We start from the raw sequence: 14,635 nt of genomic DNA, 5'->3' as shown, positions 1-14,635 counted from the left end.
TACCTCATACCCGCTCTCCACCTAATGAGTCCTTATGTAACATCAAGCATATATGTTTCATTTTATGCATTTTTAAAGGTAGGATTAATTAATTCTCTTTAATTTCCCCCATTTAGATACTTGAAGTTGACCTCACTGGCAAAAATTATCTTATCTACAAATTAAGTCAAGTGAAATGGGTGACAACCACTTAGCTGCCTGTGAAAAAATAACAGCGCAAGGACACCTCCACTGTGAAACAATTATTTGCTTTTACACTGTATGGGGCAGGGTGGGATCTTGGAAACACATAAATAAAGAAATGGCTGTACCCTGAATGTAAGTAATATTTGTAATAAAATACTTTAATTTTTATTTTTATATATAAAAAAGGAGAACATATACAATGGTGACAATTCTGGATTGTTGCTATAGCCGTTGAATTAGACAAAAATGAAAACAGAGTATGTTTAATTTATTGAAATACAAAAAGGTAATATTTTGTAAAATAGGCTGTAGAATTTTTAAAAGATGAATTATTGCAGCAAAACTGTATGATAGGAATCAGATGTTTTGTTCCATTTTGCAGAGGCTAAATAATTAGCATGATGGACTATGTAATCTTTCCTTATGATGATGTTTATAAAGTTCTGCATAGAAATGTGTTATTAAATACAACAGATCTCTAGTTTTTGTAATTTATTTGATTATAACAATAAAATTTAATTAACAATGTCACAATGTGTACATTACTTGCATGTGTGAGTGCATATATCTCCGTGTGATATCATCAGGCTTGTGCTTCTCAGTTCAGAAATGAGTTTCATGCATTCTGCCCACTTTTGGTCTAAAACTATTTAGCTGTTTGTGATTCCTTTATTTTATCATTTTTAAACTTATTTATTATGCAATGCTTTTGACACGAAGAAACTTCCCCCCACTGCGCAGCTGGGGGAGGGAAGGGGATTTGCCCCCTCCCAACGAAGGAGAGACTTCTGGAAGGGGGGGCGGGGCTTCTAGGAAGCTGCCCGCCTCTTAGATCACTCACTTTTGGAGCTTCCACCCACCCGCCCACCGCTAACAGTATAGCAGTAGTGTGGTCGCTTAGATGGGCCGGGTAGGAATTTTTTCCCTCCCATATTCTGGGAGGGTTTTTTCGCCTACCCTATACTGTGTGGAGTGATAAATTGGGAGGTGTGGTCATTTAATTAGGTGGTCAGCGGAATGCTTTGGGGAATCTCTTATTTTGGTGTGCACCACAAGGCACCTCTGTTTTGGTGTTGGCCAGAGGCGTGAATCCTCGCTTAGGGTTTTTACAGCCCCGGCGAGGGTGAACGATTATGGCCTTGGAATGGGAGACTTTGACCTCATTTGTTTCGGAGGCAAAACTCTCCAACACATTCCCCTTTAGGTCATCCAGGTTTAGATAGACTGGGGACCTGGTGTTTCACCCTAAATTCAGTCTTAATGGATGGTCGGGTATGACCACTAATATCGGCTTATGCCTTACCAAATTCTTAGATGGCTAAGGATTTTTGGCCCTAGTTCCAAATTAAAGTTAAATAGGTAACTATCAATAAAGTTGCCCAGTTTTAAACCCAAGCTTACTTGTCTTGTCTCATTATTTCGGAGGGTTGGAGGGCAAATAAATAAATGAATGCATTCATCATGTTCATTTCAGTTCTGCAGCTAACAATTTTAACTGAGTGATAGATGGATCCTTTCCTTGCCAAACAAGATCCTCAGCATTTGTTCATCATATTTCCCAACAGTATCCTCAACTATTCCCACCATTTCTCCCACTTCATTTAGCAGGTGGATTAATTCTAATCCTCTGATAACAAAAGAAAAGAAAGGCACAAGGAAGCTTTTCTTTCTTCCACAGGCAGTGATACTACCCCAAGAATTCTGAGAAATATTTAGTTGTACATACGCCATTCTAATTGTTGTCACAGACTGAAGCAACTTATTTGGACTTGCTGTTTCTGATCTAGGAACTAACCCTGGTGCTGTGTGTGAACTTTCATGTATATAGAGTAACCACTCCACTCCTAAAATAAAACCGATACTCACAGAATGGGATTGAGGTTCATATGTTCACTTTCTCATCTTGGATTTTTATCTGAGCTACAGATAAATAATATCATGCCCGCTGATCTGTCAGTCCCACCACGTTCATCCCCAACACCCTTTTCCTATAAGTAGAAGAGGAGCCATGGGGGTGGGGGTGGGGGTGGGTCATACTATAAGCCATTATAGTCCCACACCATATTCCCATTGGACAACCAACTGCAGAACATGAATACAACATTTTTAACAATCTAATCTCAAAGAATATGGCAAGCATATGCATTAAAGGTAACATAAATATTTTTCTTGAGAAAAAGGGAGTTGGAAGATTGTTAAGGAGGTAGAGTTGTAATAATGTATCTCCCTTTTCTAATTAAACACTACATATTGCTTTTAAGGCATGTATTTGCTATATTGTTTAGAATAAGGGACAGCTTCATCATCTTCATATCTATGTTTCTAAAACAATTACAGTCTTAATTATTCAAGGAGACTTACGAGGAATAAAGGACATTTCATCAATTAAAAAATAAAATAAAATTGCAATTAATCCTGTTCCAGAGCTCTAGGTACAGGTTAATATGTTGGCTTATTGCAAGGACACTATCCACTTATTCATTTGAGATTACATACAAATGTCCTAGTAACCAAGCAGTGTGCAGAACATAATGTGGTATAGATGGGGGGATATAATGTAGCTACCAGATGAGCCTATCATTTCAGAAACAATACATTGGAAGAGACAACAATGGCTATCCAGATCTATCCCCTGCCATGGAGGAATACAGAATCAAAACATCTCCAACAGATGGCTATCCAGCCTCTGCTTAAAAGCCTCCAGAGAAGGAGACTCCACCACACTCCGAGGCAGCATACCCCACTGCAGAACAGCTCTTACCATAAGGAAATTCTCCCTAATATTTAGCTAAGTCTGTCCCTCAACGTTTCCACCTCCCTCATTTCATTTGGAAGGGGCACTTGTAGGAGGGCCACAGATGTGAAGTCTACAGTCTGGGTAAGTAGATTTAGGAGGAAAAAACTCCATCATGGAGCTTAGCCTCTGTCTTTTTAGACCAGTGGTTCTCAACCTTTGGGCCTTCAGGTTTTGGACTTCAGGTCCCACACTTCCTAACAGCTGGTAAGCTGGCTGGGATTTCTGTGCGTTTAACATCAAAACACCTGGAGACCCAAAGGTTGCCAACCACTGTTTTAGACCACTGGCATTGATGCCTGCTGTGTGGAAATCAGATTTCCCTATGGAAATCTACTACTGTGTCGGTAAACTAGATTTTACCCTTGGAGTTTGTGCAATATACAAACATCAATGTAAAAGCTCACGCTAAATAAGATAGAAATAGGTAGTTGATGATAAATAGATAAATCCATGCCTTCGATGGATAACAAGGTAAATTGATGTTCTACATTTGTTGATTCCAACCCCAATAAATGTATCATGCTAAAGATATGCCACTCCAAAGTGCGGCATATTATAAGCCACGGAGAAACACTTAAGACACCACTGGAATTCTAAGCAGAGAGCAATTAGTTCAGACAGAAAAGGCTGTACGGGATATATTCTGCAAGATTTCACTTGAGATACAAATTTCAAAGAGCAATGGGCCATTATGAAGATATTATGTTATCATTAAAGGCATTTCTCAAAGAGATTATTATTAATGCCCAAACAATTGCACTGTCAGATTCAGAGTTGAAGAGATTATTTCAAAAGACAATGTAGCTTACAAAATATGGGCAAGTGAGAAGGTTAGCCAGACAACTGTATTGAAAGAGATTAATCATGAGATTTCTCCAAGACTCTTAGTAATATCCAAGATAAAGTTGACTGCAGCACTGTAAAAGACAAAGAACACTTGTCATGAGAGATTGTGTTATATGAAAAGAATTTAGAAATACTGACTAAAATCTTAATTTGTTCCTTCATGTCAATTTGCTTCTCATTTTGAAGAATCAAGTCTGCTTTAAATCTAAAAGAATTTGGCTTCATTTATTCCTTTCTTCTTGGGGTCTTAGATTCATGCCAGCCACACACCAGCCAAAACCACAAACCATCTGAGCTCTATTTAAAGTGCTGATATTAACTTTAAAATCCCCAAATGGCTTTTGATTTCAGATGGCAAAGTAATGCATTTGCTGTTCCCGAAACCCCTTGTGAGAAGACATGTACCTCATGAGAATAATTTGCAAAGTTTAAGGGCATGTTAAGGAGCCCCGGTGGCGAAGTGTGTTAAAGCACTGAGCTGCTGAACTTGCAGACCAAAAGGTCCCAGGTTCAAATCCCAGGAGCGGAGTGAGTGCCCGCTGTTAGCTCTAGCTTCTGCCAACCTAGCAGTTTGAAAACATGCAAATGTGAGTAGATCAATAGGTAACGGAGCTCCATGCAGTCATGCCGGCCACATGACCTTGGAGGTGTCTACGGACAACGCTGGCTCTTCAGCTTAGAAATGGAGATGAGCACCAACCCCGAGTCAGACATGACTGGACTTAACGTCAGGGGAAACCTTTACCTTTTACCTTAAGGGCATGTTGCAGAAATATTGTGTTCCTGAAAATGTTAACACTTTTAAAAATGTGAGTGGCACACAACTGAAAAAAGTATACAGAAACGAGATTTTTTTTGTGTCAGGCGTGACTTGAGAAACTGCAAGTCGCTTCTAGTGTCAGAGAATTGGCCGTCTGCAAGGACGTTGCCCAGGGGATGCCTGGATGTTTTAGAGGCTTCTCTCATGTCCCTGCATGGGAAGCTGGAGCTGACAAACAGGAGCTTACTCCGCTCCCCAAATTCAAACTGTTGACCTTTTGGTCAGCAGTCCTGCCAACACATGGGTTTAACCCATTGCACCACTGGGGGCTCCTTAGAAACTATTAGCCCCAGATTCCTAAATCATTGTTAAGATCAATTAACTCAGTGGACATGAAAGACAGTACTTTACTCTTTCATATCCTATATGATTCCTTTCCCAGCTGTTTTAAATAGTCTTTTAAATTGCCTGGTTAAAAGTCAAATACAGTACACATATTGAATCAGCAGTCCAATGGTTTGTATAGCATTTATCATACTGAGGAGTCCAATAAGAATTAAGAGCTGGTTGTTCCCAATTGAATGTAAGTCACTCTTTTTCATCTGTAGTTGTCATGCCCGCACAGAGGCTTCTGCTGTTTTCTTTGTTGCACCTCTTTTGTCCCTATCTTTGGAATAGGTTTAGTTCCTTTTTGTATAGTTTTCTGTGGGAGGGAACCTTAATTAGACCCTGTCCCTTTAAGAACCCACACCCCCCCACCCTCAGAGGCAGAGCTTGCAGTCTTCCTCAGCAACTTCTTTGCAGCTAGTGATTCTGAAGGTACACTGCCAAGAAGCTGTAATATCTTACATGTCAAAAGTGGAGGAAACTAACTACCTCATCAAATGGGGTTTGAAAAGCACCAAGGATGCTGCCCATCCCACTATGTTACTGGACTTTCGGCGAAGTCCCCACACACAACTGGAGTATTGAGTCAAGGCAGTTAATGTGGTATAAAATGCACAGTATCAATGCACCCCTAAATGTGCACAGCATTTATGACAAAACTCCACATAAATGCCTCTGATCCACTTATCACTAGTATGTGAATGACCCAACTATGATTCTGTCCTATGGGGTTTGTAGTTTGGTAAGGCATTTGAGCTGTTAGCTCTGAATTTTGAAAGCCCTTCCCTAAACTGCAAATTCCAGGATTCCACAAGATGGGGCCATGGCAGGTAAATATAATCATAGCACTATATTTGTAAAAGAGCTTGGAGTAAAAAGAACAAGTGCCTTTTTCAAATGTCCAGTCAACTGCAACTTCTCTTTCTACTCTTATGTTCAGGACTGGAAACTGACATTGAAAAATATGCCCTGGATAGGATTCCTTCCTCAAAATCATTTCTGACAAATTTTCCTTGTTTCGTACAAATTCCTTGGAAATCTCAGGTGCAAACTGTGGTGGAAGCTCTCTGCTCCACCCTCAGCTACCCCAAAAGACCCTAGAATGCAAAATGCCTCCCCAACTCCCACAATGAAAAGAGGACGTTAGAGGCTATTTCTTCTTGCTTAGAAACACGACAGGATGAGCATGTTGATAAGCAAATCTACAGCATCCTTCCGTACGGGCAGCTTTTGTTTGAGGCACGTGACAGCAAAACCTGGCAAGTGCTGTGCTGCAGCTGTAGCTTGCCACAGACAACTCAGCGGGTAATTGTAACACAGTGGACGTTGCCTGCATGGATGAACTCTTATTACAGCCTCGCAGATGGTTCTAACAGATCACATTGACTTTCACAAGGGTACTGCAGAAACTGGCATGCCAGGAGACCTGTCTTTCAAAACTGTAGCACAGTCAACCTGAAGACTTTGATGATCAAATGACTCTGTTGCTTATTTACCTTCTGGTATTTTTTTTTGTTCCCTTTGGATACAGAAATAGCAATTGACTGTGTCCCTTTTCTTTATCACTTCCTCTTTCTTCATTCCCCTCTGAATAAACTGAGGAGGTGGAACATGCTAATCCCAACCCCCTTCTTTACATGTTTCCATTTACCTCAACATGTAGAGAGCATCTGATATTTTCAAGCTAAAAAAGTCAGGTTTCCTACAGGCATGGAAAGCTCACTGGAAGACACTATTCAGAAAGTGACATTTTACATGCAAAGAACAATGGAAATTAGACTGAGACAAGGACTTGTGTAAGCCTTCTCATACATTCACCTTAAACATGTAGGTAGCATCCCCAAAAGATATCCAACAAGCTGGGCCAGGTTGATAGTTCAAAGCCTGGGTCAGGGTGAGCTCCTAACTTTAGCCCAGCTTCTGCCTACCTAGCCTATCAAAAGTAAAATGCGATTAGATAATAGTTATGTTTAAAAGCAGGAAGGTATTTAGACACCCATAAGGAAATGCCACCTCAAAAGATTCACCTCAATAACTTTTAAAATGAGGGAGATATTAGCCCCTGAAATTTTCCCATTGGCAGTGATGTCTTCCTTATTGAGTACCTGCGGCAACTATTAATGAAGTACTTATGAAGATTCATAAGTTCGTTAGAGTTCCAAAATTTTTACCCCAAAAATTTGGAAAGGACTTTACAAATGAAGGGCCAGTACCCCCTACTTTTGAACACAATTTAGAACCATTTTTTGTGTCAGCCGTGACTTGAAAAACTGCAAGTCTCTTCTATTGTCAGAGAATTGGCACATGCCTACTATATATACCTCTATCTATGTACAATTGTCTGTCTTGTCAGTGTATAAACAGCATTGAATGTTTGCTGGATATGTATGTTCTTTGCTACACTCTGAGTCCCCTTCAGGGTGAGAAGGGTGGAATATAAATACTTTAAATTAATTAATTAATTAATTAATGGATACCTCTATTGATGACATTTGACTTCTGTGGATGGTGTACATTGGTGATGTACATTGAGTTTTCACATTTTGTTTTTACACAACAAATCTGTAAAATTAACTAGACAAGTTGGATTGGTCCTAATGCACCAGCAGACATCTGAACCTTCTCCTATCCAACAGGCTATGTATGACGCTACAGTGACTCATAGTACCTTCAACTATCACTTGAAGGTACTATGACACATACTCTTACAGAGATTACAAAATTTGGGAAAGTTGATTCCTAAGTGTTCTTTAGCTCCCAATACTATGGAAATTAATTTTGCTGCATGGTCATAGCAGCTGTGGGATTCAAAGAGCTGTAGTCCAAAGACTGAGAGCACTTACAGACAGCAATTATTGGTGGGTGAAAAAGGGGTTAAAGTAATTCATTTTATCAATGTTGCTGTCTGCATGGGCACCCAAAATAATTGGGCTTTTCCATTACTTGTCCCCACTGCAGCACAGTAACTACCTATCTGGAATGGGGACAACTCAAATCCCCCACTTAAACCTTTAAAATAAAAGAAAAACTTACTGGGCTGCCATTATGCCTCTATGCATGCTTCCTGATGCATACCAATGTTGTGACAGGAAGATGGGGGCAGGAGTGATTTACTCCCCTCCCCACCTCCTAGCACAACATTGATATGCACCAGGAATCATGCTGTGAGGCATAATGGTGGCCTGGTAAGTTTTTCCTTTATTTTAAAGGTTTTAGGGGGGTTTGGGGGAGGGGGTGAGTTCCCTTTTCACTGGGGTTACGCATGGGGCCTGAAGAGCGAATTGGGCTGTGAAGACTATCCAGTCGTCTGTCACTACAGGGCCCATACTTCATTAGATGCAGGTCTTTCAGGAAGACCTGGGTCTAATGGAGTATCAAAATAATTTGTGGCAAAGCAGGGTTTTCCTGCTTTTTCACGAATTCTTCCTCTTTTACCTCAGGTGTCTTTTGGATACCTCAGGTAAAAATCCAACAGGGCCCGTATTTTGGATCCTGTCTAGATTGGCCCTGCATCCTCAAAGTCCTTTCATATGGCTTGTCACATACATAGGAGATTATATACAAAGAAGGGCAGGAAGAGTCATTCCATATTTTTGGTCTTTTTTTTTAGATGTCATTTGAGAAAACTCCTTTGGAGCTCACCTACTTCTTTGTTCTACTATAACATACCTGCTCATTCCCTTCACTGGTTTTCTATCATCTCCATTACTGATTAGACAGTATGGAAGTCAAATGGAGACTTCTAATCTGTTTGTTCTCATAATGGCTCACATTATTGGAGGGGGCAAGTGAATCCATCAGCAAGAAGAGGTGGAGGATGAAAATAGCCTTGAGACTGTGCAGTACAGGAGGTATCTTGTAGTAAGGTAGGCCATGACAGACTCCTACAGTGGAGATCACTCATGTCAACCACTGGGATTCCTGACAGGCTGGTGATTCTAATGAGACTTTCAACCCTATGGTTAATATGCTCTGGAGTGCCAAAGACTCCAACTTGTCCTCCATGCTGTTCAATATCTTCATAAAACTAGTGTGAGAGGTCATAACATGGTTTAGAGTCTATTTCTCCTTGAAATGGGCAGGATAAATTGAAGCTAAATCCCGATAAGACTGAGACTGTATGGATTGATAGTTCTTGGGTCCAAAAATTGAGTAAACAGTCTTTCTTCCATGTACCTAAAGCAGCAGGTACATAGCTTGGGAGTACTCTTAGATCTGAAGATGTAACTGGACTCTGGCTCAGAGTTCTTGGTGTGAGTGTGTGCCAGCTATGGCCCTTCCTGGACAGAGATAGCCTAGTCATGGTAGTTCTTGCACTGGTAGTAACTTCTACTATAATATGGGGTTACATATTGTGCAGTCTTTGAAGAAGACTCGGAAGCTATAACTAGCACAAAAAAGCAGCTGTCTAATTGCTGATAGGAAGAACATATAGATACCATATCATGGCAGTCTTCAAAGAATTGTACTGGCTGCTAATGCATTTCCAGCCTGAATCCAAGGGGCTTGTGGTGACCTTTAAAGCCCTAAGTGGTTGAAATCTTCCCTTCCTATATATGCCTGCCCTAGGGTTAAGATCCTGTATGTTCTGCTAGTGAGACCATGTATTTATTACACACAGAAGAGAGTCTTCTCCTCTGTCGTACCCAATTGTAATATGCTCTCTATTCACTGACCAACACAATCTTGTTATTAAATATATCTTCCATAAAGCCTAAATACTTTAAAAGTGCCAGATCCTGTCTTGGAAGCTAAGCTAAAACTGAATTGTTGGACTGCAATTCCAGAATCCTCTAACCAATACTGCTAATAGCCATACTGCTTGGGGAATCCTGAAGCTGTTTCCAGGCTTTAAATCTAATTACTCCTTCTTTCACAACCTGTGCTGCTTCTACTGATATAAAGCTTCTTTGCTTCTTCATGGAAAAGAGAATAGATGTTTTTCCTCCTTTAAAAATGCATTTCATCACCATGGCAAAGGTTTAACTTTAACTACAGCTGTGTCCATTTCTTTTCCTCTGTAGCTTTCCCAGACTGAGCAACCATGAAGCTAGACAAAATGTGCTCATATTACCTCTAGTGGCACAATCGCATTTCAGAAAGAAATCATTGCTAAACACTCTGAAAGCAGTGGATGAGAGGACCATTCATCAAAATTATCTGGAGTAATCTCTGGAGAGAGTAGATATACTTTCCCTTTTCAGTATGATGCTATTTCTCTTCAATACCCTTTCACTTGTTTAGTAGAAATAGTTCTTATGAGAAGGAATAGTTCTTTAAAGAGAAAGAAATAAAATAACAAGACACTTACACATTCCCCCAGATCCTTGACAACAAATGGAGACTGTGAGACCTACTTTCCTCTCATTCTTGTAACCATCAACTGTCAATCCAGTCAGTTTCTCTACACATAATTGAAAACAGGGAATGCCAGGGAGTACCTCCACATCTGCTTGCTCATATATTGAAATTGTTGTTGGATTCCAATGTGTTAAGCAAAAGCATCTAGATAAACTAGAGAACTGGGCAGAAATTCATAATTTGAAATTTAGTGGAAGCAAATGCAAATTTCTACATGTACACCAAGGGAACCAAATGCCCAGGTATAAAGGCATGGGTCCATAATACTGCATGCAGAAAGGACCTTACTGTTATTATTTATCATAGGTTGATTATGAGCCAGCAGTGTGATGCGGTAAAGAAGGCAAATGCTATTTTAACCAGCATGAAAAGAAGCATGGTTTCCAAGACAAGTTATCTTACATTCTGTGCTGGTCAGGCCTCAATCTGGGTGAAACAATTCAGTTGAGAGGGATCAGAGATGGACAATAAGAATGATAACAGATATAGAGAAGAAAGCATATTCAGGAAAGTTGAAGGAGCTGGGCATGTTCAGCCTGATGAAGAGATGACGGATGGGTGACATGATTCAATACCTCAAGGACTATCACAAAGTGAAGCAGACATGGCTACACTTTGCTGCCCAAGATGGTGGGATTGGGTTGACTGATTTTAAATTACAGGAAGGTGGATTTTAATTGAACTACAGAAGAAACTTCTTGACAGTAAAAACGGAACCAATTCTTAGAGAGATTGAAGTCTTAAAAAAAGGCTGGATAGTTAACTGCTGGGGTGCTTTAGCAGGAGAACCAGCACTGAGCAGGGGGTTGAACTTGATGGCCCATGAGGTCCATTCCAACTATGATAGACCAATGCAATCCTTTGAACCAATGACAGATGTACACCACCGTTTTAAAGGGTGGAGTCACTGCATATTTTGCTACATATGCATATTAATGCATGACCTTGCCTATAGGTGTATATCAATAGATATGTATGCAAACAATAAATATAACTTGAATGAAGAGTTTCAGGATTCTATGGCCACCATTGGACCATCTATGAGAAAATAAAGAATAAGAATGACAGTGTCAAGAATTCTGTTGGAAAAATATGTCAGTATGACCAAGGACATTGGAGAAAGTAATGTTCTATGTCTTTTTGTTCACTGGCACAATTTGGATTTTTAAATTCTATTCTAATATGCTTGGATAGCAGAAAGTGACCACAATCTTGAGGGGAAACCTTATTATTTATTATATTAAAACAAGGTAAGGTTTCCCTTACCTTCACTTTCTCCAGTGTCCTTGAATATCCTGGCATATTTTATCAACAGAGATCAGGGATAACAAAGCGATTAGAGGAAAGACATGTTCCAGTTTATCCTTTGGGAAACACTAGATAAATAAATGTGGGCTGGGATCAGGGCCGGCCGGAGATATTTTTTAATGGGAAGCGGGGGTGCTGAAAAGCGCCCCCGCCACCCGCGCCCTGGCCCCGCCCAGCGTGCCCTGGCCCCGCCTCCCACGCTGCGTGGGAGGCGGGGCCAGGGCGATTAGTGAGGGGGGGCGGGGCCACAGTTGGCCCCGCCCCCGCCCAGCGTGGCCATTTTGCCCTTAGTAACAAACTAAGGGCAAAAATGGCTTATCTGGCTGTGCGCATGCGCACAGCCAGATAAGCCATTTTTGCCCTTAGTTTGTTACTAAGGGCAAAATGGCCTAGGTGTGCTGTGCGCACGCGCACAGCACAGCTAGGGCATTCGGGCCTGACTTCCTGGTCGCGGCCGGCGACCGCCCGGGCGATCGCCGGCCGCGACCAGGAAGTCAGGCCCGAATGGGCTATCTGCGCTGTGCCCGTGCGCACAGCGCAGATAGCCCATTCGGGCCTGACTTCCTGGTCGCGGCCGGCGATCGCCCGGGCGGTCGCCGGCCGCGACCAGGAAGTCAGGCCCGAATGCCCTAGCTGTGCTGTGCGCGTGCGCACAGCACAGCTAGGCCATTTTGCCCTTAGTAACAAACTAAGGGCAAAAATGGCTTCTCTGGCATGCGCACAGCCAGAGAAGCCATTTTTGCCCTTAGTTTGTTACTAAGGGCAAAATGGCCTAGCTGTGCTGTGCGCACGCGCACAGCACAGCTAGGGCATTCGGGCCTGACTTCCTGGTCGCGGCCGGCGACCGCCCGGGCGATCGCCGGCCGCGACCAGGAAGTCAGGCCCGAATGGCGCCCCTAGCAGCCAGCGCCCGAGGCGGCCGCGTCCGCGGCCGCCTAGTAACAACCGGCCCTGGCTGGGATCCTGGATTGGACATGCCACTATGATGCTGCGGCTATTATGGTTGTGCACCAATCTGTTTTCAAAGACACTCTGGCTGATTCGGCTGGATTGGGCCCCCCACCAAATTCCAGAACACCAAAACAGATAACAGTTTACCCAAATCACACAACTCTTGTGGCTATGCTATATCTCCTGACCTGACCCTCCAAAATCAACTCTAAAATCCAGGGGATGGAGTTCTACAGCAATGGTGAGCTGGATGCTGAAGGATGACATGTCTCGCACCCTCCTGTTAGTTGAGTTGCAGTGTGACAAGCTAAGGCAGGGAGCCTTATGGGATCCTGCTGCAAATCCTCAGTGTGCTGTGTCTTGCTGACAAGAGGAGGCTGGAAGTGTCAGTATTCAACAGACCATATTCCTGTGTTCAAAATATTATTTGCACAGTTCAAAATTCAAATGTCAAAAATTCTTTAAAATATTAAAGATGTTTAAAAAAGGGTCTGAAAACAATGCAAAAATTAAAACAAACAACCGAGGTTTCCAAACTTCCCAACTCGGAGCCACAGATAGAAAAATTAGTGAAAAGCTTTAATATACTTCTATGTTTTGGAATTAAATTCAAAATAAATTGACTATTAAGTGATTGTGGAAATTACCAGCTGCCTTTGGGGGCACCAGTTGCCACACATGAGGAGGGGAAGAGACTGTGAGTAAAAAAGGATCACCTATCTATCATTATCCTTTGCATTTGTCATTACCCTCCATATTTCAAAAGCATCAATCTTAGCAGCAGATAATCTTTTGTGTCTGTGGTAAACTCCCTGCATGATATAAATCCCTGAAATTCCATTGTTCTAGGAAATTTACATAGATGCAAAAGATTATTCGCTGCCCTTATTTACTTTTAATACAGAGAGCAACAAGAATGGGAATAGGGTGTGGAATGTATCAGAGCTCTCCAGAGGTTATTCACTGTACCCAGAACAGGAACATCTGAATAGAGCTTATACATCTGAATATGTATACTAAAAAGTACAATGTAATAAAAATATGGAGCTTCAGTTGTTTGTAAAGAACCCAATATTCCTCCAAGGAATTGCACTGTGCCTTTAATTCAAATCCATTCACTATCCATTAATAATTACTGCCATTAAAGACGGGGAACATTGTGTAAAATTAAACAGTTGGGACTTAATTGTACAGGAGAGGACCGTGATGCAGTTTCCAGGAATCCCTCTACAGAGATAAAAGAAAATGTGTTATATAATAATAAGAAATAGTTTTTAAAAAGCAGACTGCCTTATTCTCCAAATTGTCAGGCCCATACTCTCTGGTCATTTTACTATTTGTTTTTTCTCTGATTTCTGTTTGTTTACTTCAGAGCAACTAAACAGTTTCAGCATTTGCAGACTCAATTAACACTTGAGCTCACGCTAGTTAGATTGCCAATGCAACTTTAGCACATAGAGATTCTCTGGTGCAGTTTAAGTTATTCCTCTCAAAAAGCTACATTTTTTTCTTTGAGGCTTGATTCAACATGAACAAAAATATGAAACAGCAAGTGAGCATACAGGAAAGCTGGAAGGTATGAGAATACTAGCATTTTATTATGCCCAAAACATATCATTTCTCTTTCTTCACTTGAAAAGAACAAGAGTTCAGTGATAACAAGAACAGATATCATCTACCCCAGAGTCAACTTTAGAATATAACAACATTACTTCAAAGGTCCCACTTTAAAGCAACACAAAGATTCTGAAGTTAGCAACATCTTTTAAGAATATTTCCTGATGCATCGGAGGAAAGTTTCACGCTCTCTGCAGCTGACATTTTGACAAGATATGCTAAACAAAAGATCTGGTCATGGAAAGAAAGAAATGGGAGGGGAATGACACTCTTTTTTGAGCTAATGACAATGTATCCAGACAAGTTGATTATTCTGTTACATTGAGGATATCTTGTCAAAACTGGAGCCCATGACTCACATATATTATTTTGATCTTAAGCAACGACATGGGATACTTATTTGAGAGCTAACAACTCCTTAA

General features: G+C 41.1%; 1 protein-coding gene across 1 annotated transcript in view; it reads left to right on the top strand.

Moving 5' to 3' along the window:
* Positions 1-714, top strand: part of si (sucrase-isomaltase) — a 166,008-nt gene extending 165,294 nt beyond the window's left edge. The window contains exon 94 of the mRNA XM_062976725.1: positions 117-714. Within this exon, the coding sequence (XP_062832795.1) occupies positions 117-194 (78 nt within the window). The 3' untranslated portion in view covers positions 195-714. The remainder of the gene's footprint in view (positions 1-116) is intronic.
* The last annotated feature ends 13,921 nt before the right edge of the window (positions 715-14,635 follow it).

This window comes from Anolis carolinensis, chromosome 3 (assembly GCF_035594765.1).
Source record: "Anolis carolinensis isolate JA03-04 chromosome 3, rAnoCar3.1.pri, whole genome shotgun sequence".
Lineage (NCBI taxonomy): Eukaryota > Metazoa > Chordata > Lepidosauria > Squamata > Dactyloidae > Anolis > Anolis carolinensis.
This window is presented reverse-complemented; position numbering and strand designations above follow the sequence as displayed.